The sequence below is a fragment of the Geotrypetes seraphini genome, chromosome 3, assembly GCF_902459505.1.
Source record: "Geotrypetes seraphini chromosome 3, aGeoSer1.1, whole genome shotgun sequence".
Classification (NCBI taxonomy): Eukaryota; Metazoa; Chordata; class Amphibia; order Gymnophiona; family Dermophiidae; genus Geotrypetes; species Geotrypetes seraphini.
In genome coordinates, this window is record NC_047086.1 from 291,527,828 (window position 1) to 291,549,021 (window position 21,194).

General features: G+C 42.8%; 1 protein-coding gene across 10 annotated transcripts in view; it reads left to right on the forward strand.

Annotated features, from left to right (window-relative positions):
* WDR64 (WD repeat domain 64) overlaps positions 1 to 21,194 on the forward strand; it is a 249,732-nt gene that overhangs the window by 201,937 nt on the left and 26,601 nt on the right. For 9 of the 10 annotated variants that reach the window (XR_004538666.1, XM_033935909.1, XM_033935913.1 and 6 more), the window contains 4 exons: positions 6,697 to 6,830; positions 11,899 to 12,004; positions 15,129 to 15,190; positions 17,150 to 17,259. Coding sequence is in view for 8 of the 10 variants with exons in the window: in XM_033935909.1 (XP_033791800.1) it covers positions 6,697 to 6,830; positions 11,899 to 12,004; positions 15,129 to 15,190; positions 17,150 to 17,259 (412 nt within the window). In the remaining 2 variants the exon portion in view is untranslated. Of the gene's footprint in view, positions 1 to 6,696; positions 6,831 to 11,898; positions 12,005 to 15,128; positions 15,191 to 17,149; positions 17,260 to 19,413; positions 19,551 to 21,194 lie in introns of all 10 variants that reach the window. The other variant, XR_004538667.1, reaches the window with a different exon arrangement.

A 21,194-nucleotide genomic window follows, 5' to 3' on the forward strand; every position in this document is an offset into this window, starting at 1 on the left:
TGGATATTGGCTTCGAACACCCAAAAATGATTATTTATAGTGAATCCACTAGTGAGACAAGTATGGGTGTGATAGATCTAATGAATACATTTTAAATGTAAATAAGTGAGCCAGTGAATGTGATAAAAACTGTGATAAATATAATGATTTATTTACAATTATTTATAACCTGCCTATTCACACATCTAAGCAGGATACAACAAATATACAAATTCATAAAAAAACAGTACAGACAAATGCAAAACAGAAAGCAATAAACAAGTAACTCTAACTCACATAATCACATGTCTAGCACCAAAAAAGTTCTCAAATAAAATAGTTTTCACCCCCTTTTTAAACTGCCAGAGCATGTTCGATGATAGTTAAATTAGTGTAAATCTGTGAACCAGTGAGCGGGTAAAAATAAATAGAGGAAAGATATGTGAAAATTGGACTTAAGAACCAAAGCTGTCCAGCAGATGGCAGATGTGTACTGTCGGTGGTAACTGCATGCCCAAATAATAATGGGATACTAAAGTTCACACCCTGGTGTGTAAGCGTTTATTCAAATAATAAACACACTAGATACTCCAGACAACATCATTCACATAAATAGCTCAAATCAAATTTTACGTCTGTGCTCAGAGATCTGTTATAGTGGAGACCATTGAGTGAGCAAACTTTTATTTTGGGAACCTGTAAAGGCTGTCCTTTGAGGAGAAATAATTGCTTATTCCTTATTTCAAAAGAAAGAGAGACACAGAATTGTTGTGGTTAACCCAGCAAGTGATTAAATTAAGGCAACAACATGGCTTGCACCGTACTTTAGCTCTTAGGGAACAGCTGTTGGAGAGGCAACAGAATTTGAATGAATTCATACACCAAAATAACTGCCCGGACAGTTGCATATTATAAATATAAGTTAAATAAGTTTGTAAATAAGAGTGGGAGCCTATTGGCCAGGGCAGTGTATGCTAGTAGAGGATCCACTTGAACCTCTACGAGATTTTCTTGGCTACTTGGAACATAAAGACCAGGATATTAATAATAATATGGCCTCCTTCTTTGTAGATTTATATTTTATTTTATTTTATTTCTTCCATTTGTGCGACATTACAGAGAAAGGGGTTAGAAGAAGGTAGGGAGCACTAAGGAGGGCAGGATTGAGTGGAGAGGAGAGAAATATGTAGAATATTTCATAGAAATTCCTAACTTTACAGATAGGAACACCATCTATGTAAATGATATCTAAATGAATTAAAGGAATATGTTAAAAGGAATAGAAGGGAGGAACCGTTAAACAATAGAATTCAGTTAATAAAATAAAAATAATAGGGGTAAAAACAATGGAATAAAATTTAAAATAATTCATAAACTGGAAGAAAAAATTGAAAAACAAAATCAAATAAGTCTGGCAGAAGTCCAATTTCCTGAAGCAGCTCTGTTGCCTCAGCATATTTTAAATAATCCCAACAGCAAAAGTCCAGATGGGACAGATATCAGTTCGGGCTTTCCAGCTGCTACAGCCCTGACTTATCACTTCCAGGCAGAAGATGCGCAGAGATAGAACAATCCAGCGCCAGGCCGCACTGCTCTCGGTGGGCGGCAGATGCTCATGGGCAGCTACCGAAGAATTCAGCACTCTGCCTCCATCGGACAACCGGGAGGAGGAGTCCATGGCACAGTCCCACTCCACAGATCCGGAGACACAACCAGCTCCTCCCCAATGAGAAAGCAGATGCCGCCCCATCCTAGGCAACAGCCAGCAGCGATCAACCATGCCTCCACTGGTTCCGCCTCCAGCAACGATCTCCAGTCACCACATGCAGGTAGGAAGGGCCTCTGTTGAACATGAACTGTTCCAGGCCATTAGGTTAGTAGACAGTTATACTGTGATTCTATAACTGTTAAACTCCTCCTATCTAAGATGTTTTCTGACTCACCTGAGTGAAAATTAAAAGAAAAAAGTACAGAACCCTGTAGATTGTCACAAGCCCGAGTCCAATGCCGGCCTTGTGCCAGGGAAGAGTCACAAAAATCACTCCCTGAAACTAGTCCGGGCTGACCATGTTATCCCTGATAGACAAGAGCAAGAACAGGAAGCACAGGCTGTGTTTAAACCTGAGGCAGAACACAGCCTGATGAATACTGGTAAGGGCTCTTTAAATCCTCCATTTTGTGTCAAGCTGGCTAAGCAGGGGAAAAGGAAAACACAGCTGAAGGAAGTTCAGCCCAGGAGTAGGGCTGGGCGTGGTACAGCAGCTTGGCAGCATTTAGAGGGCTGGCTGACCAAGAGGAAGGGAGACAGAGGAGAGGCTCTCATGTGGAAGGAGTCTCCTAGTCCCCCTGAACCAAGGGACATTGAGATGTTGGACACTGAACTAGAGGATACAAGCTTGGTAAATCCTGAAGGTGAAGCTATGGAGTACAGCACTTTACCGGAGGTGGGAATGGGTGAAGAAATGGAAACTGATTAATTTGGAATTGTTTTTTTTTGTGTGCTGAGTTTTGTTAAATGTTTCCTTTTCTGTTGAACCTGAGGATTTGCTGGAAGTCTGCTAATGAATGAAAGATATGCTAGTCAAGGGTTTTGCTGTTGTGAGAAAGTTTTCTTTTCCTTGCTTATCAAGAGCTGCTGTGGAACAAAACTGCAGCAAGCAGGTGTGAATATCCTGGAAGTTTGAGACAGGATTTACACTGTGTGCTGGTGAATAGTTTGGGAGTTTATTTTTCTTTTGGATGCCACAGAACCCTTTGACAAATCTGCCAATGTTTGTTGCTGCATTTGCTGAGGCTGTACAGTGCAGTATAGCATACAGAGTTTGCCAATTATCAATAAGACTCTGGAGGAGCTAAGGACTATTAAGGAACTTTATTACACCTGGGACATTGCTAAGGAACTTTGGAACATGATCCAGACCAGGCTGGTTTCTTTCACATTATGTTGTATGTTTTTGCCAAAGACCTTTTTTTTTTGGAATACATTTTTTCTTTTGATGCATTTTACTTTGGTTTGTGAATTGAACAATAAATTTGACTTTTGTTATTCATTACTTACTTGTGTGAGGCCATCCTGTTTTTTCACATAAGATAAGTTCATGCACAACAGGGACTTCCTCCTTCTTGAGGAAGCACGCTGGGGGGAATATTGCGAGCGTGAGCCGGTTACTGCGAGCTTTGAGGACCGGCCACGCTACAAGATGAAAGGAACAAAATAAAGTAGAAACCAACAAAATAAAACTAAATAGAACTAAAAACTTAAAAATATAAGAGACACTGAAGCCCAGGTCTTTCTCAGGCAACATTCTAGAACAAAATTTATATGCCACCTTAGAGGGAATAATTCCAGACAGTAAAATTTATTTGGACAGTCTGAATTTGCCCTGTCTAGCTTCATATGATATAAAAAGACTGGGAGGGGGGCTCTATTAATCTTTAAGAAGTGGAATGAGCTCTACAACAGAATCCTCTGGGAAAGGCTCCAGGGACTGATGGGTTCAGGAGGGAATTTTACAAGTAGCTTAAAACAGACATCATCTCTGTACTTACTGAAATGTTCAATGCCAATTTTGAGCATGGTACAATGCCTCAATATTTTGAATACTTCTTTAAATCATCATTGTGATCCAGGTTAAAGAACAACTGAATGGCATTTGCATAGAAGATCACAGAAAATCTCAGACCTTGAACTAGTGTTACTACAAATGATATAACTATTAAAGAGAATGAGGGAAAGAATGTGGAACTCCACAATAGAAATAGTTACGTACAAACAAAACCTGTCAAAAGCTATTCCCCAGGTGGGAAGATCAATCAGTCTTCTAAGTAAGATATCAGGGTGAAAGGGTCACTAGTAGTCCACATCTGTGTGCCATTTTTTATGTCATTTGATTATTTTAGTTAGCAAAACCCAAATATTCTGCAACATCTACATGAACTATAACAAAAAAGTTCCAATACTGTCACTGTTGAACCAGCTGTGGGGCGCATTTAATGTGTGAGAAGACCTCAGTGTGGATTAAACAGTCAGGTGAACAAATTAACGTTCAATACTATAATCCGTGTGCAGGCGCCAGCTCAACACATCACACCATCATCGAGTCTTCACATGTGTAAAGTGAAAGAGTGAAAATATAGTGTAATCACACTTAATAATTAACAAAAAAATATATTTATGTGCACTGCCCTGAATAGAATGTTCACTTTTTAATCAAGATGGCTTGGGCTTAAAAATGAAGGAGTCGATATTCAAAGCAATTGAAATGGCCAGCAATAGATTCTGGCAGTTTAAATTGCTTGTCCAGGGCTAACTGGGCATATTCAGCAGCACTTAACTGAATAGCACCATTGAAAATGCTGGTTAGCACGTAAGCCAAAACCATCTACATTGGGAGTGTTCCAGGGGTGGAGTTAGCACTTAGCCAGTTAAAGTGCCAATATTTAGCAATTAACCAATTAGGACAGCCATTCCCAACCCAGTCCTCAGGGCAAACTTAGTCCTACTGTGCCCAAAATTCAGCTGGACTAACTCCCGTGGTTGACAACAAACCCAGAAATTCAATGCCAGTGACCAGCATTGAATTTCAGGGGGGGGGGGGGGGGGTTGGCCACTAGAAACATAGCTGGTTAAGCCAATATTCATCAGCTAGCCAGCTAAGTTATAGCAGCCAAAAAATAGACCTGATTTTTATGCAGATCTATCCGGCCACTCAACTTAGCCAATTTTCAAAAAAATAATTTAGATGTTTTGTGGGACATTTGCCCCCCGGGATATCTAAGTCATAAAAGGGCATGTTAGAGGTGTGTTTTGGGCAGGATTTAGGCTGACTTTGGGCCAGCTTAGACTTGGACGTCTTGCGGCGATAATCAAACCTTCATAAGACATCCTGAATGGAACTTAGATGTTCTGACCTTAGACGTTCTGACCTAGACCAGTTATAGAAGCGTCTACATGACAAAAAGGTATCCAAACTGACCAGATGACCACTGGATGCATTAAGGAATGACCCCTCCACATTCCCCCAGTGGTCACTGACCCCATACCACCCCCGAAATATGTGAATGAAATAGTTCATACCTATGTCTAGAGCAGCAGCACCTGGTATTGGAAAGCCTAGTAGAACTCCACACAGGAGTCTTAAGTAGTCAGATGAGTGGGCTTGTGAAACATAGAGAGGAGGAGCCAGACTCATAAGTCACTCTGACCACATTTATGGTGGAAAATATAAGCGCACCAAAACCCTACTATACTGACAAATTGGTGCCACCTGCAGCCATAAGGGCTATTAGAGTGGTAGAAAAGTGTGTATAGTAGGTTTTGGGGAGTTTGGGAGGGCACAGCTTACATAATAAGGGGTATATGGTGAGTTGTATATCTGGCACCCTTTATGTGAAGTTCATAGCAATGCCCTCTAAGGTGCCTTACTGCTCTATTGGCCCCTCCCACATCTAAATGGTGCTGATTAGGATGTATCTATCTTAAACATTTTGTGGTCAAAAATGATGAATAAAGTTAGACGTCCTGACAGTCTGGATATTTTGGCGGCTAAGACATCCAAGTAGGCATTTTCAAAAACAAAAATTATTTGGACATCCCATTCAAAAATGGATGTTTCTCTGCCTCCAACTTTGGAAGTCTTATGAGAAATGTCCAAATTTGGACTTAAACGTCCTATCAAAAATGGCACTCCATGTCACATGACATAGAAGGTAACTGGGCTAGCCACTAAGCGCTAATATTCAGCAGCTATATTGCATTGAATATTAGCGCTTAGCTGGCTAAGTACTATTTAACTAGCCAGGAGCCAATCCTGGCCAGTTAAAATAGCGCTGGATATCAGGCAGGTTGGGTTTTCAGGATATCCACAATAAGCATGCATGAGAGAAATTTGCATGCACTGCCTCAATTGTATGCAAATCTAACTGATGAATATTCATTGTGGATGTCTTGAAAACCCGATGAGTCTAAGCGTGTCCCAAGGACTGGGTTGAGAATGGCTGGGCTAGGATAACTGCATAAACAGCACCATATGAAATACAGAAATAAAGCCCTATCTTTATGGAGTATATCATTGCTGATTAAGTGCTGAATTTCACACTTAAACTAGGTAGGTTTTATTCGATTGCATATGCCCAGTTATTCAGTGCCAATGCCCTGGCATGACCAAAAGAACATGAGGTATTAAAGGCCAAATTCTATATTTGGCACCAAAAGAATTGGCGTTGATGAGCACAGCACTTAGCTGGCTCTCGCTATATATAGAATCACTCTTGGCGGCCGTATGTGCCATAATATTTAGGTGCACCCATTTAGACTTTGGAAAACCAGGCCTACATGATGGCGCCTAAGTTGTGGATGGAACAGCATCTTCTATAACAATGCGCCTAAGTTTTAGGAATGCCCACGACCTGCCCATACACCTCCCCTGGCCAAGCCCCCTTTTGAAATTCTCTCACTAGAAGCAACACGCACCATGTTACAGAATGTGCCCACCAATTTGTGCATATAACTTCTAATTAGTGTCAGTTAGCGTCAATTATTTGGTGTTAATTGCCAACTATTGGCACCGATTGGCTGGTTAAACAATTAAGCTGCCCGTGTAAATCGACTGTGTGCACCGATTTGTATGTGCAACTTATGGTGCTATATACAGAATTTGGGGGTAAGTTTGTAATGAACAAAATAAAATATCATGAATGTGGCATATCCCAAAACAGATGAAAGTGAAAAGGAATCTTGGGACATAGGAAGAAACTCATCGACAACATCAGATTTAATCTATACATACAAAGATTTACCCATTCTGGCTTCTGCTCATGAAAATGGATATCTTTATTTATGGAGCACTCAGGTAATGTCTCTGCATTATATAACTTCATAGAAAACAAACATAAGTGCATAAGGTGGTCCAAGACCGTAGGCAACTCTGTGCTTTTCTCCATCTGTTCCCGTGTGTCATAATCTGAGTTTTGTCTTGTTCTTCTAAATTTTAATCTTGTTTTTATCTGTTGAAAGCTATGGGGCTCATAATCGAAAGAGAAAAACGTCCAAAAACCGGCCTAAGTTGGCACTTGAACGATCATAAGTCAAAAAGTGCCGATAATAAAACCGGGCTTTAGACGTATTTAAAAATGACCTAGGCCTTCATAGTGCTGCTGAACGACCAAAGCTAAATGGGGCGTTTCAGGAGGAGTGTCGAGAGCGGGACGTGGGCCGGCTTAGACTTAGTCATACAGCATGTATAACCAAAAGTTTTACAACAGAGCCTAGACGGAATTTGGGACATTGTGACTTAGACCATGTAAAACATGGTCTAAGTCACAAAAACCCACCTAAAGTCACCAGATAAGCACTGCAAACACATAAAACAGACCCCACACACTACCCCAGTGATCACCGACCCCCCCCACCCCATAAAAATCGTAATCAGACCTTTAAAATTCAGCCTCCAGACCATCATCACCTGGCATAGGAAAGCCTAGTCGTCCAGCGCAGAGGTGGCTTAAGCTGTCTTGGGGGTGGGTTAGGGACTCATGGAGAGGAGGACCCATGCCCATAAGCCCCTGTTATCACTGCATTGATACTTAAACATGTGCACTCCTCTATACACCCCCAAAACCCTTTTTTACTGGCATATAAGTGGCTCCTACAGTCATTAGGGCTATTGGGGTGGTAGATAAGTGGGTCTAGGGGATTCTGGAGGTGGTTTGGGGGGCTCACCGTGACTTATATGGGAACTGTAGTGAGATGATGACATGACACCCTTTTTGTGAAGTTCACAGCAGTGCCCTGTAAGGTACCCCACTATTTAGGTGCCATGTCTGGGTGTTCAGTCCATCACTTTGCAGACCCCTCCCATGTCCAACAGGGCTTGTTCTAGGCGTTTTTGACTTGGACGTAAAGTTGGACGAAAATGTGGTATAAAGATGGACTATTTAGCGACTTGGATGATCAGATCAGCAGGACGTATAGTTAGACGATTTTCGAAACAAAAAAAATTTTGGACGTATTTTTCGAAAATGTGTCCTAGGCTGTTTTTTACTTTGGACGACTTGTGACTTAGACGAAAACGGACTTACTTTCCTTTCGATTATGCCCCTCCACATTTTTATTGTACACCGCTCAGAAGTTTGATTGAGCGGCATAAGAAATTTAAAAAAAAAACTTGAAACTTGATTTTTGGTTATGGAGATCAAATACAACCATTGCTGGGGAATACAGTGCCCCTACCCTGTCTATCTAACTCCCTTTCTTGTTTCTGTTTTCTGATGTCTCCTGGCTTGATATTCTGGGTGGGGGCCTAGCTTATCCGGCCCTCTCAATAGCCGTCTCTAGAAATATTCAGAGTATTTCATAAACCTATTTACGACTACTACTTCTATTAATTATTTCTATAGCGCTACCAGACCCATGCAGCGCTGTACTGCGTCACAAGGAAGACAGTCGCTGCCCAAAAGAGCTTACAATCTAAACAGACAAGACAGATAAACAGGATGTCATGGATACTGTTAATGGGAACGGTTAATCTACTGACTATTTTGGAGGGCAGTGGAGAGTAGGGTTATGGATTGAAGTCTATATCAAAATGGTGGGTTTTCAGTCTGCTTTTAAACAAGGGAAGGGGCTTGGCAGACAAACTCAAATAATTTATTCTAGGCATAGGGGAGCAGCTAGATGAAAGAAACGAATTCTGGAATTGGCAGTGGAGGAGAAGGGTACAGCTAAGAGCAGCTTAGCTGAGGAATGGAGTTCTCTGGGTTCAGTTTGTCCACGGAAATGTTTGTTAAGTCTAGAATAAACAGGGCATGTAGGAGGCAAAGTTCTCTGATTTCCTCTAATTCATAAACCTGCCACAAATAAAATTTCCAGCCAGCTCTAGAGCTGTCTTGACAATTTAGTCCAGCAATAGGGGCTTCACTTTTCATAGAGAATGAAATAAGAAAATCAGACTACAGATTTCCTGCGTGCTGTGGGCAAATGCAGGACTGGATCAACTTGTCAGTGGAATCAGCTGGCAACCCTCATCATAAAGGACTATTCAGCTCCACACACTTGTACCTCTTATTTCTTCTCAGACTCTCATAACTAGAGAATGACATGGAGACAAATTTGTCCCCCTCCCCACAGTAACTCAATTTTCCTGTCCCTGCCCCATTCCTGCAAGCTCTGCCTTAACCGCACGAACCTCGAACGCCTATGAGTTTAAAGTGTTTCAGGCTTGTGCAGGTGAGGACAGAGTAGAGAATGACACGGGGACAAATTTGTCCCTGTGGGAACTCATTTTCCCATCCCATCCCCTTGAGTTCTTTTCCTGTCTCTGCCCCATTCATGCAAACTCTGTCCTCATCTGCACAAGCCTCAAACACTTTAAAATCATAAGTATTCGAGGTTTGTGTGGTTAAGGCAGAGCTTAAAGGAATTGGGCAGAGACAGGGACAGCAACACATCTCACGGAGATGGGACAGGGAAATTTGAGTTCCTGCAGGGACGGAGACAAATTTGTCCCTGTGTCATTCTCTAATATCGAATTTGCAGGAATGGGGCAGGGATAGGAAAAGAACTTGCCAGGATGGGAAAATGAGCCTGCGGGGGTGGGGAAAAATTTGTCCCCCTGTCATGCTCTACTCATAAGCAAATAGATGCCTGCAGTGACATACTGAGAACTTTATGCTGGGCTTGGTGATATTAGCAGGTGGTGAGCACATGCATGCTCACATGCTCAGCTTCCGTCTCACCATGTGCTCCCTTCTCCCAGATTAAGGGCTAGATTCACTAACCTGCCCGATCACGTCCAATCCGTGTTCGATCCGTGGCAGTCCGACCAATTTATAACGGGTCCATATTCAAATAGGAGCAATCAGAGGAACACCCCCCCCCCCCCCCCCCCCCCCCACTGATGACACAGATCGCTGAAGAGCGATCCTGACACATGCGCAGACTATCTTCTTTGCCTGTAGATGGTTTACACATGCTGTCCGCTGGAACTTTTTTACTTCCCTTTTATAATGTCTGAAGCTCTTTCCCAAACTGCATCTGCCTGTAAAATAGGCCTCAAGTACTCCGACCTACGTCTCGTAAACATTCCTGCTCCAAAGGGAAACTCGGGGGGGAAAAAACGTCTATCCATAGAGAATGAATTCTGCTTAAAAAAAAACAACAAATATCCTATTTGAAGAAACCCCTTTGACAAAACATCACATTAACTACTGCGAAAGGCAGTTCCCTGATACACTGGAGCTGGAGCTGAGCAGACGCTTCACAAAGGGGCCGCAGCAGCGTTCCGACCTGGTCTTGCCCGCGCTTCCAGGCGAAGGAGAAGAGAGAGGAATGGCAGCAGGTCTCCTCCCTCCCGCCGGTGTGCGAGTGCTGCCAACTCCACCTGTTGCGGGGGATGGAGGAGAACCAAGATGGGGCTGCGAAGGAGAAGTTTGCAGCTTGTGCCCAGCGCAACATCAGGCTTTTAGAAGACCAAAATGAAACCCATGCCACCCCGACTCTCCTGCTCTCTGCCGCCCTTCCCTGCAGTGCAGCCCCACTTTAAACCCGTGGGTTAAAACCATGGAGTTCGCACTGCGAGGATGGGTGGCAGAGAGCAGGAGAGTCGGGGCGGCAAGAGAAGGACTCTTGAAGGGCTGGAAGTGTGGCAATGTATCCCTGTTTGCCACCTTTCGGGGCAGAGAGCAGAGGGATTTTTTGATGGTTTGATGGGCTGCAGAGCTGGGATTTCAGGGCGAGGACAGTCTGCAATGACGTGGGTGACTGGTCCTCGGCAGTTGCTTCTTTTGTGATCGGCTAGCCCAGTCGGTGTTCCTCAATTTTTTTGTGAATCGCTGCCTTAGTACTTTTGGATGCGCTTCCCCTCATTTGTATTTGCGGATCAGAATCGGATCAGGGTCGCAAAGGGATCGCTAAGCGGTTGGGCCATGATCGGTGGCCTTAGTGAATCTAGCCCTAAGTGGCCCTGATAATAAGCTATAGTAAAAAACAGTTAGAAAATAGACAATTTTCCATTTTTAAAATTATAGCCATGCACTAGTGTTGCCATTAGCATGCAGCTATTACCAAAAATTAGCACGGGAGCCCTTTCCTCTACCTGTTTTGTAGGTGGCAAGGGCAAGCACACTAATCTTGCAATAGTCAGTGCACAGTAATGTGACTGCGCTTCTGAGCAGTCCTAAAAAGTGGTTTAATTATGTAAATTTTCAGATGAGTCTATCCAGTTAGATTTCCAGATGAAATGTCGGCTAAATCTAACTGGTCAAAACTTGGAAATGGATGAAAGAGTGTCGCAGTACGAGGGGCCGCTGAAAAGTGAGGCAAATGCATCTAGTAAATGGGCACAAGTATAGGGAACCAACCCATTGTGGCTTCATCGGTGAGGTTGGCTCTTAAGCACTGGTGGAATGAGGCTTTATGACATCACAATACGAGGGGTCGCTGAAAAGTTCTCAGCCCATCCAAGAAGAGAATGATGTGGAGCCATGAAACTTACAAGTTATTCCACACTTTTCATGACCAGAAGCTGTTTCTAGCTGGTTTGAATGCCGACCCACCAATTTTCAGAAGTTGACCCAACAATTTCTGCTTTCTTCACAGTGAAATATCCAAACACCAACGATCAATAAAGTGAAGATTGCATAAATCTTTATGAAATACAGCTCAGTTAGACTGAGAACAATGCTGTTAATCTATTCTAGATCTCAGTGTCAACAGGAACCTCACAAGGGTGATAGTAAATACTGCCAGTCAAATTCACTGTGTGATGCGTTCACAGTCCATAAATGCTACAGCACTGATGGCATTTCACATTTGTAATACTATAGCCTATCACAGATGCAATATTAAGCAAGAATTAGGATACCATGTAACAGATAATATACAGCTGATTCTCATGAGATGTTTTGTTGTTTTTATTTAAGGGGGAATTATTGAAAACGGTTATTCCTGTCACAAAATATTCTGCCATTCCTCTGACAGTACTGTGTACTGATAAATCTGCAAAGGTGATTTTGGCTGGTAACAGTGGTAAGATGAATGTTATGTTTGCTTATTGATTATTAATAACACAATACTGAACCTTTTACCTCTTTGCAAAACAGATTTTAAAAAATTTCTATGCTGTTTCAAACATTATACAATCAAGTATAGCCTTCACCTTAAGAAACAAAGCATAGCAGTCCTCAATGAAATACATACATCCTCCATATCATAAAAATAAGAACATATGAATAACCTTACTGGGTCAGATCAATGGTCCATCAAGCCCAATAGCCCATTCTCACGGTGGCCAATCCAGGTCACTAGTACCTGGCCAAAACCCAAGGCGTAGCAATATTCCATGCTACCGAGCCAGAGCAAACAGTGGCTTCCCCCCCCCCCCTCCCCTGTCTTTCTCAATAACAGACTATGGAAATTATCCAAACCTTTCTTAAAACCAGCTACGCTATCCGCTCTTACCACAACCTCTGGCAACGCGTTCCAGAGCTTAACTATTCTCTGAGTGAAAAAAAATTCCTCCTATTGGTTTTAATAGTATTTCTCTGTAACTTCATCGAGTGTCCCCTACTCTTTGTAATTTTTGACAGAGTGAAAAATCGATCCACTTGTACCTGTTCTACTCCACTCAGGATTTTGTAGACTTCAATCATATTTCCCCTCAGCCGTCTCTTTTCCAAGCCGAAGAGCCTCAATCTTTTTAGCCTTTCCTCATATGAGGTTTTCCATCCCCTTTATCATCTTCTTTGAACATTTTCTAGTGCCATTATATCTTTCTTGATCTAAGGAGACCAGAATTGAACGCAATACTCCAGATGAGGTTGCAGCATGAAGCGATACAGGGGCATTATAACATTCTTAGTCTTGTTAACCATCCCTTTTTTAATAATTCCTAGCATCTTGTTTGCTTTTTTAGCCGCTGCCGCACATTGGGCAGAAGGTTTCATCGTATTGTCTACGATAACACCCAGATCCTTTTCTTGGGCACTAATCCCCAAAGTGGACCCTAGCATCTGGTAACTGTGATTCAGGTTATTATTCCCAATGTGCATCACTTTGCATTTGTCCACATTAAATTAAATTTCATCTGCCATTTGGACGCCGAGTCTTCCAATTTCCTAAGGTCCGCCTGCAATTTTTCATTAAATATATATTTTAGTAGTGCTATATATATTTATTACTAGTCAGGTCGCCTAGTTCTCCTATTGCCCCAGATGGATTGGGAGCCCACCGGAACAAATGGGGAAAGATGCTTGAATGCCTGAATAAATTAATGTAAACCATTCTGAGCTCTCCTGGGAGAACGGTATAGAAAAATGAATGAATGAATAAATAAATACTGTAGCTCATGTTTAAATTAAAATACTGACCACTGCCACCAATACTTATTGAACACCAACAATTATAAGCTAGGCAGAGTAGATGGGCCATTTGGCCTTAATCTGCCATCATGTTCCTGGGGTGGGTTCCTGGGGTGGGCCGGTCAGGGTTGATTCAGGGGGGGGTGTCGGGCTGGGCCAGGGTGTCGGGCTACTGCAGATTACTGCAGACTCTTCTGCCTGCCCAAACTCTCCTGCTCTCTGCCGCCGTTCCCCCAGTGCAGGCACGCTTTAAAACCACGGGCTTGCACTGCGGGGAACGGTGGCAGGAAACAGGAGAGACCGGCAAGCAGGCAAGAGCGATTGGGGCAGAGCAGGGCAGGCAGGAGAGATCAGGGCACAGCTCTGACAGCAGTGACAGGAGGCTGCTTCTCCTGTCACTACTGTCAGGGTATGCGCATGAGCAGGGATCGCACATTTGCGATCTCTGCTCGCAAATAGGGGCGTTCCTCCGATCACCCCATTTGAATACAACTGATTGGTGAATCAGTCAGACCTGCCCCAATTGGAAACGGATTTTTCCGATTTGGGCAGGTTAGTGAAACTAGCTTCGTAACATTATGTCAGCATTCTCAATTGTTGGCAGTAGAAAAGTATGCATTGTTGGTGTCCAGGACCAGTTTTTTTCATAGCTCTTTCATATCCCTCAGAAAAGTCTCCTCCCATTTTCTTCCCCCTCCCCAGCCCTTGAATCATAAACCCCTCCCCCCATCTCATTAGGTTCCCCTGATATCCCTGGCGGTCCAGCAGGGTTGATAGGGATAGGCGTGAATGCTATTCACTCCTGTTCTTTGCTGTTACTAAAGGAAAATGGCTGCTGCAACCTCTCATGGCAGCCTCTCAGTACTACACAATTGAGAATGACACAGGGACAAATTTGTCTCCGTCCCTACAGGAACTCAATGTCTCCGTGGGTTATGTCGCCATCCCTGTTCCTGCCCCATTCCTGCAAGCTCTGCCGTAACTGCACAAGCCTTGAACACTTATGATTTTAAAGTGCTTGGAGCTTGTGCAGATGAGGAAGGAGCTTGCAGGAATGGGGGAGGGACAGGAAAAGAATTCACGGGGATGGGAAAATGAATTCCCACGGGGAAATATTTGGCCCCTTGTCATTCTCTGCTACATAAGCACCACAAGTTACCATGAGAGGTCGCAGCAACTTCATGTCCAGTAGACAATCAGGGATCGCTTCTGGATGTCTTGGGGGGAGTTTCTGGGAAGTAGGTAAAAGGATCAGATTTGGAGGATGGGTGATGTTCAGAAATGAGATCGGACAGAAAGGGTTTGGAATCAGGGAAATGTTGTTTAGAAGGGTAATCGAGTGGGGACACAGGACCTGTCGCATTAGCTATTAAATATTCAGTGCCAGCACCCACATAGCTAAGTAGCCAAAAATAAGAGTCTTTTTTGTGGTCCTATCTGGCCACTCGGCTATGTTGGCACTGTTACTGAACATGGCCCATGCCCCTGTTACTGAACATGGCCCATGCCTCCTCCCCAATTACACTTCCAGACCACCCCAGCGCTACCTGGGCAATGTTGTTGCAGTCAGAGTCTATATTCAGCAATATTGCCTAGTAAAGTGACATATTCAGTGTGGCTTCAATGCTCATTTCTCAGGAGCCTCTCCTGACCACTTAAACCCCTTAAGTCCTTTTGAAAATTGGTCTAATAGGTACCATTCTCTTTGAAGTATATTCTACCTAGATCATATCAACTGTTAGCCTACAAGATTAGGCATGGTTTTTAATTAAATATTTTGTGATTTCATGCAGAAGGGTTTATTATATTCTGGGATATTGGTATATATCTGCAAGACGCACCACCAGGGACGAAGGTGAGAATTAAGAGTATGATTTTCATTGTTTCTTTGATAGGTTGTTTATTATTGGGATTTCTGATTTTGTTTTAACACAATAATACACCCTGATGAAAAAAAACTTAAAATTAAAGTTTTTATTGGATAAACATAAGAAAACACCACTCCCCCTACACATTTTGTTGCCTTCTCTGAGCTGACAGTATACATATTTGATTCAATAAAAAAGGTACCCAACAGTAATACTTATTGTGCAAAAACACAGATAAGTACCATTTTTTTATTCCCTCAAATCCCCCTAATTTGCTGAAAAATAAGCACTTAAATTTACAATTCAGAAACACCTAAGAATAGATATTGATATTCACAGTCCTGAAAGGAGTTTGTGGGCATATCTCTTCCTTTGGTTATAATGTTCTGTTTGTCAAAATGCTTTTTAGATAGATATTGCAAAAATTAATTTACATATATCAGTTTACTAAGATGTTTCATCAGCATTATGCAGTTAGGGCCTGAGTCCGTATAGTACAACCAAAGTTCTAGTTCAATGTGTCTAGTCCTGAACGCCAGGTTTTGTATCTGAACCAGCAAGTTGCTTGCAGAAAACTGTCAATCATGTTTTTCAACTCCATCTCCTTCCCAGGGAGTTGCTCCTGCCTCCTCAGTTTTTCTGCAAGCAAGTTGTTCGGAAGTATTTTTGATCTGCTCTGCGGTTTTATTATTTTTGATTTTTTTTTTTTTCAAAACAGTTTATTGAATGACAAAATGCAAACTAAGAAAACAGCTGATAACATTTTCAGAATAAAAATACAGAGCACAAAACAACAAACCACCAGAATATTTTTGAGCATTTTTAATCAATGTTCTTTGGAGGCTCGGTGCCCAGAGGTTCCCACTTGGAGTGACCTATACCTGGGAGAAGATGTATACTCTCAGGGACACCTAGCTAGTCAGCGAATAGAAAACAAGTAACCATATATATAAAAAAAATATAAAGGAAAAAAGGACCCGATGACGAGCTGACATGTAAAACTTAGAGCAATGAGATTTTATTGAGCTCTAAGTGGTGCCACTGAGGATCCTGTGAATAAGATATATCCATAAGGGTTGCGTGCAAAATAGTGGAAAAGCCTACTATCTTGATGATCACTATAGGGATGAAAACATGACCACCCCCTCAACACTCCCCCAGTGGTCACTGATTCCTCCTATCTGCCAAGGATGTAAATGACAGTGCATGCCTGCTTGTATGACAGCTTCAGATGGTATGTCCAGTCCTAGTAGAGCAGCAAGCAGGTTCTTAGATTAGCCTGGTATGTGGTGTAGTGAGCCATAGAGATGGGGACTCAGTTCCATACGCACTCTAACCACTATCCTTGTAGTGGAACATGTGAGCCTTCTAAACCCCATCCTAATACCACTGTACCCACATATAGGTGATTGTGGAGGGCTCACCATACATTATAAGGGGGTTATGTTGAGATGTGTACCTGAACCTTTCTATGTAAAGTTTACTGCAGTGCGCCCTAAGGTGCCCCACTGCTCTGCAGGGATATCTGTATGGCCAGTCTACTAAAACTGCAGGTCCCTCCTACATCCCAATGGTTTGCTTTGTGCATTTTTCTTTTGGTTGTGTTTTTTTTCAAAAATGGTTCAAAAAGATAGACACCCATCTGAAAAATGGCCATTTTTGAAAAAAAGATAAGACATTTTGCAATTTTGAAAAAAGGTGTTTGGTACTGGATTTTTGTGTGCCAACTGCAAAACATTCAACCTCAGATTTGGACGTCATATCGAAAATGCCCCTGTAAACCAAAGAAACAGGGAAAAAGAATGCCATTTATTAAATAGGAAACAAAGCTGTACATATTTTTGCATTGTGTCTGTATTTAGTATTGTATTTGCATAAAAGCAAACAGAACATCCATTAAATTATTTCTACTTCCTTTCACCCATTCTTTTATATTTTTCTAACAGTCAATAAAGCAGAAGTTATATTGGAAGGCCCATGCACTAAAAGTGGTTGGTTTATTCTATGTGGAAAAGAAAAATATTGTTGTCTCAGCCTCTGATGATAATTCTGTAAGGTACTATATATATTTGTTTGACTTTTAACATAATGGTTTAACTGTGTTTAATGGCTAATTGATATAAATCCATTAGCACTGTTCTTATCAAGAATGTTTCGCATAGACACAGAGATTTGGAAAGATAGGCAGTTAATCTCCATTATAGACAAATCACAAATTGCTTTTCTCAACTAACAGAAAGGTTAGGCAGATAAGAAGACTATCATTAGGCTAGTCTCCATATTTTCTTTCATAAATGTAACACATCTGTGCCCTATTTCCTTGCTGGGGCATTTTTGTGCTCAGTACTGATCTGGCATGTACCTCCTCAAGACAGGCCTTGTCAGTCCCTGAATACTTGGGGCCAGATTCTGTATAGGACGCAAAGTCTCAGCAGCCACCTAAACAGCTTTTGAGAATCACACAACGGGTGTCCTATATAGAATCACGTCTGTCCTGATGGACAGACACGTAACCCTGCCTAACCACCCCGATTCTCTAACCAGCATCCATGTCATAGGCACCAGTTAGAGAATCGCGTTGCCGCTGAGCTGATCGTGGCTAGGTAATCTACCTTCCGCGATCATTTCAGCGGCTGCGTCAGGAAACCCTCCAGCCGTGAAGTTGACCGGCAGGAGGGATGCCTAGTCCCTCCTGCTGGAACCGCCCCTGAAAACTTGCTCTCACTCTGACACCCCTCAAGCCCGCACAGATCTTCCCCATACCTTTTTCTTGTAGGCCAGCTGGAGAGATGCTTACTCCCTCCGGCTGGCAGGCCCACCTCCACAGATTGGTGGATCTTCCCCTTCCCGGTGCATCCTGGGATTCACTAGGGAGGGGCCTAAGGCTCTGATTGACCCAGGGGCCTTAGGCGCCTGGGCCAACCGTAATCTTAGGCCTCCTTCCCAGTGCATTCTGGGATGCACTTGGAGTGGCCTAAGACTCCAATTGGCCAGATTCCTTAGGCCACTTCATGGAGTGTGGCCTATGAGATCTGGCCAATCGGAGTCTTAGGCCACTCCCAGAATCTTAGGCCTCCCTTCCAGTGCATTCTGGGATGCACTGGGAGTGGCCTAAGACTCCAAATGGCCAGATCCTATAGGCTATTCCCATGGAGTGTGGCCTAAGAGATCTGGCCAATCAGAATCTTAGGCCACTCCCAGTGCATCCCAGAATGCACTGGGAGGTCTAAGATTTGGGTCGGCCCAGGTACCTAAGGCTCCGGGGTGGGCAATATAGGTTATTACTGGTTTCACATCCCTTTGTCTGACAAGACCTGTGAGCAACTGTCCTGCCTTGTTTCCCCATCTATGAAGGTTATATTTATATACTTGCATATCCAAGCCTGCACGTTTGTTTAAAAGGGCATTAATCTGCATTCTAACTTCCACATACTCAGCTCAGACAGTATCATTGCCCCTCAGTTGGTGCTGTCCCCTTAGCACATGCAATCGCTTGCTCAGGAGCAAAAGCTCCCGATCACTCTCCTTCCTGACTTGGGTTTTATAAGCCGAAATCTTCCCTCTCAGTACAGCCTTCCCTGCCTCCAAATACACTGTAGGAGAAACCTCCCCAGGACAGTTAGGAAGAATATAATAATCCCATTGCCTTAAACTTAGGATCTAAATAGAGTGTGGGTTCATCCGCCATACCCCCAGGTCAGATTCTGAAAGGACACCCAGGTCTACCCAAACGAAACTATGGTCCGACAGTACTCCATCTTCAATTACTGCTGCTCGTGTACTAGAGAAGAGAGATTGAGCAAGTAAGAGGTAATCTAGATGAGCATTAACTTTATGCACTACCAAGTAAAATGTGAAATCATGCTTATCAGGGTGCCAAGCATCTAGGAGCCCCAAATTATTCATGAGAAAGTTAAGACCTTTGCCCTCTTCAGTCTATGTTTGGAGGGGTGACAATCAACAGAAGGGTCAGCTGTAATATAGAAATCTCCCCCAACTAGAAGCTGATATTCCCTAAAGGGAGCCAAGACAGAGAGCAAATGCGAGAGGAATTTGTGGAAGAAGATGTTTGGAGCATAAATGGAACAAATAACATACTTGACTCCTATGACTTCACCCATCCATACCACAAATCTAAATTTAAATTGAATCAGGTTGGGCAGACTGGATGGACCATTCGGGTCTTTAACTGCTGTCATCTACCCTCCAGGTCACGGATTAGCTTGTACAGTAAACAATGCAGCCTCTTGTGAAATAATATGGCCACACGCCCGTTGCCTGCCATTTAATGAGGAAAAAAACATTACCAACCCAATCCTTCAATTTGAGATGTTCCCCATCTGTAAGGTGAGTCAATTGTGCTTGCAAAATGTCCACCTTTTGCCTCTTACAGTAGGAGAGAATCTTTGTGTGTTTAATGGGAGAGTGCACTCCATCTGCATTCCATTGGCTAGCCTCAGACTACCCATAATAAGCTGAATAAAGAGAAAATGTCAGCAATGAAAAAATAAGAAATAAGAGCAAAGGTGGTCTCCCAGCTGAACCACCTCTACCCAAGCCAGGCAAATCAAAAGAGAGCCCAGAAAGAAAACAGACTGTTCACCAAATCCCTACACACATGACATTAGCACCTACCCAAACCCAAATATGCACTGTCTCATCCCCCTCCCACAACCCACCAGTATCCCCAACCCCTCCACACAAACTACACTGCACTCCGCCAATCAGATGTGCCAAAAAACATACACACCAGACCCACTCATCCTCCCTCTAGAAACATACCACCTACTTCTCAACCCCCCTACAACTGTACTACCCCCCTCCTCCCTTGCACAGAATAAAAATGATAAATGCACAAGTATATCACCAAAGACCACTGTAAAAAGTACAGACAGTAAGATATGATATGTGAGAAGAATATATGCAGTCAATACAGCATCCTTACAATGTCTCCACACACAAAAGAAAAGTAATTTCAAAGCGGAGCTCCAGGTCTAAAAAGCATAATATCAAGATGTCCAATAAAACAAAAAGGAGAATCAAAATCCATGGAGCGCCCATGCGCTGCCATCACATACCAAAAGGGCGACCCAGTAGAACTCTTGGCAATCAAGCAAAAAGTTTAATAGCAGAATAGTCACCAGACAGGAAAAATTTTCAATCATGCAACAATGAGCAGCAACTCATTCACAACCTTCTAGACAGTTCCATCAGCATAAAAGGCTAATACATAAGACAGCTATGGAGTAGAAACCTCTGCAAATGGTAAGTTCAATCACTTATGTTTATCCAAAAAAGATTTTACTGTATCTGGAGAGTCAAGCAGAAAAGTTTTGTTTTCATGGGTAATCCACACCCTGGCTGGATACTGCATTGTAAACCATATGCCCCTTTCAAACAACTGGGAACAATATAGAAAGAGGAACCTGAGTTGTTCTGAGACATGTGGTGAGAAGTCCTGGAACAACAAAAGTTTGTGGTTGTTATATTCCAAAGCTCGGCGCTGGCAGTACTTGACCAGTAGTTGTGCCTTTCGACATAATTGAAAATGCGAGCGATAACTGGCCATGCTTAGGATCTCCCTTCTTTAAGGGCTCCAACTCGGTGCACATGCTCTGCTCGAAGGCATGCACCATTTAGTTCAGGCCCAATTCGCACAATAACCAAGACTCCACCAAATCCCATGATCCTTGTCCCAAATAGCCTCCGGGACTCTAATTATACAAATGTTATTCCGGCAACTCCTGTTTTCTTGATCCTCAGCGCGCTCCTCAAGAACCTTGATCTGCTTTTCCATGGACAACAGCTTTGTGGTAAGTTTCCCTGTAACATCTTCCTGTCTGGAAACTCACTCCTCCGTTTGTGGTATACAAGCTGCCTGCGTCGCCATGCCCTCCTTCAAATCGTCCATAGCCACATGTAGCTTGGAAAGCTTATCATCAAGTATGTTGGCCAAGTTTTTTGTTTTCTCTTTAATGGCAGCATCTTGCA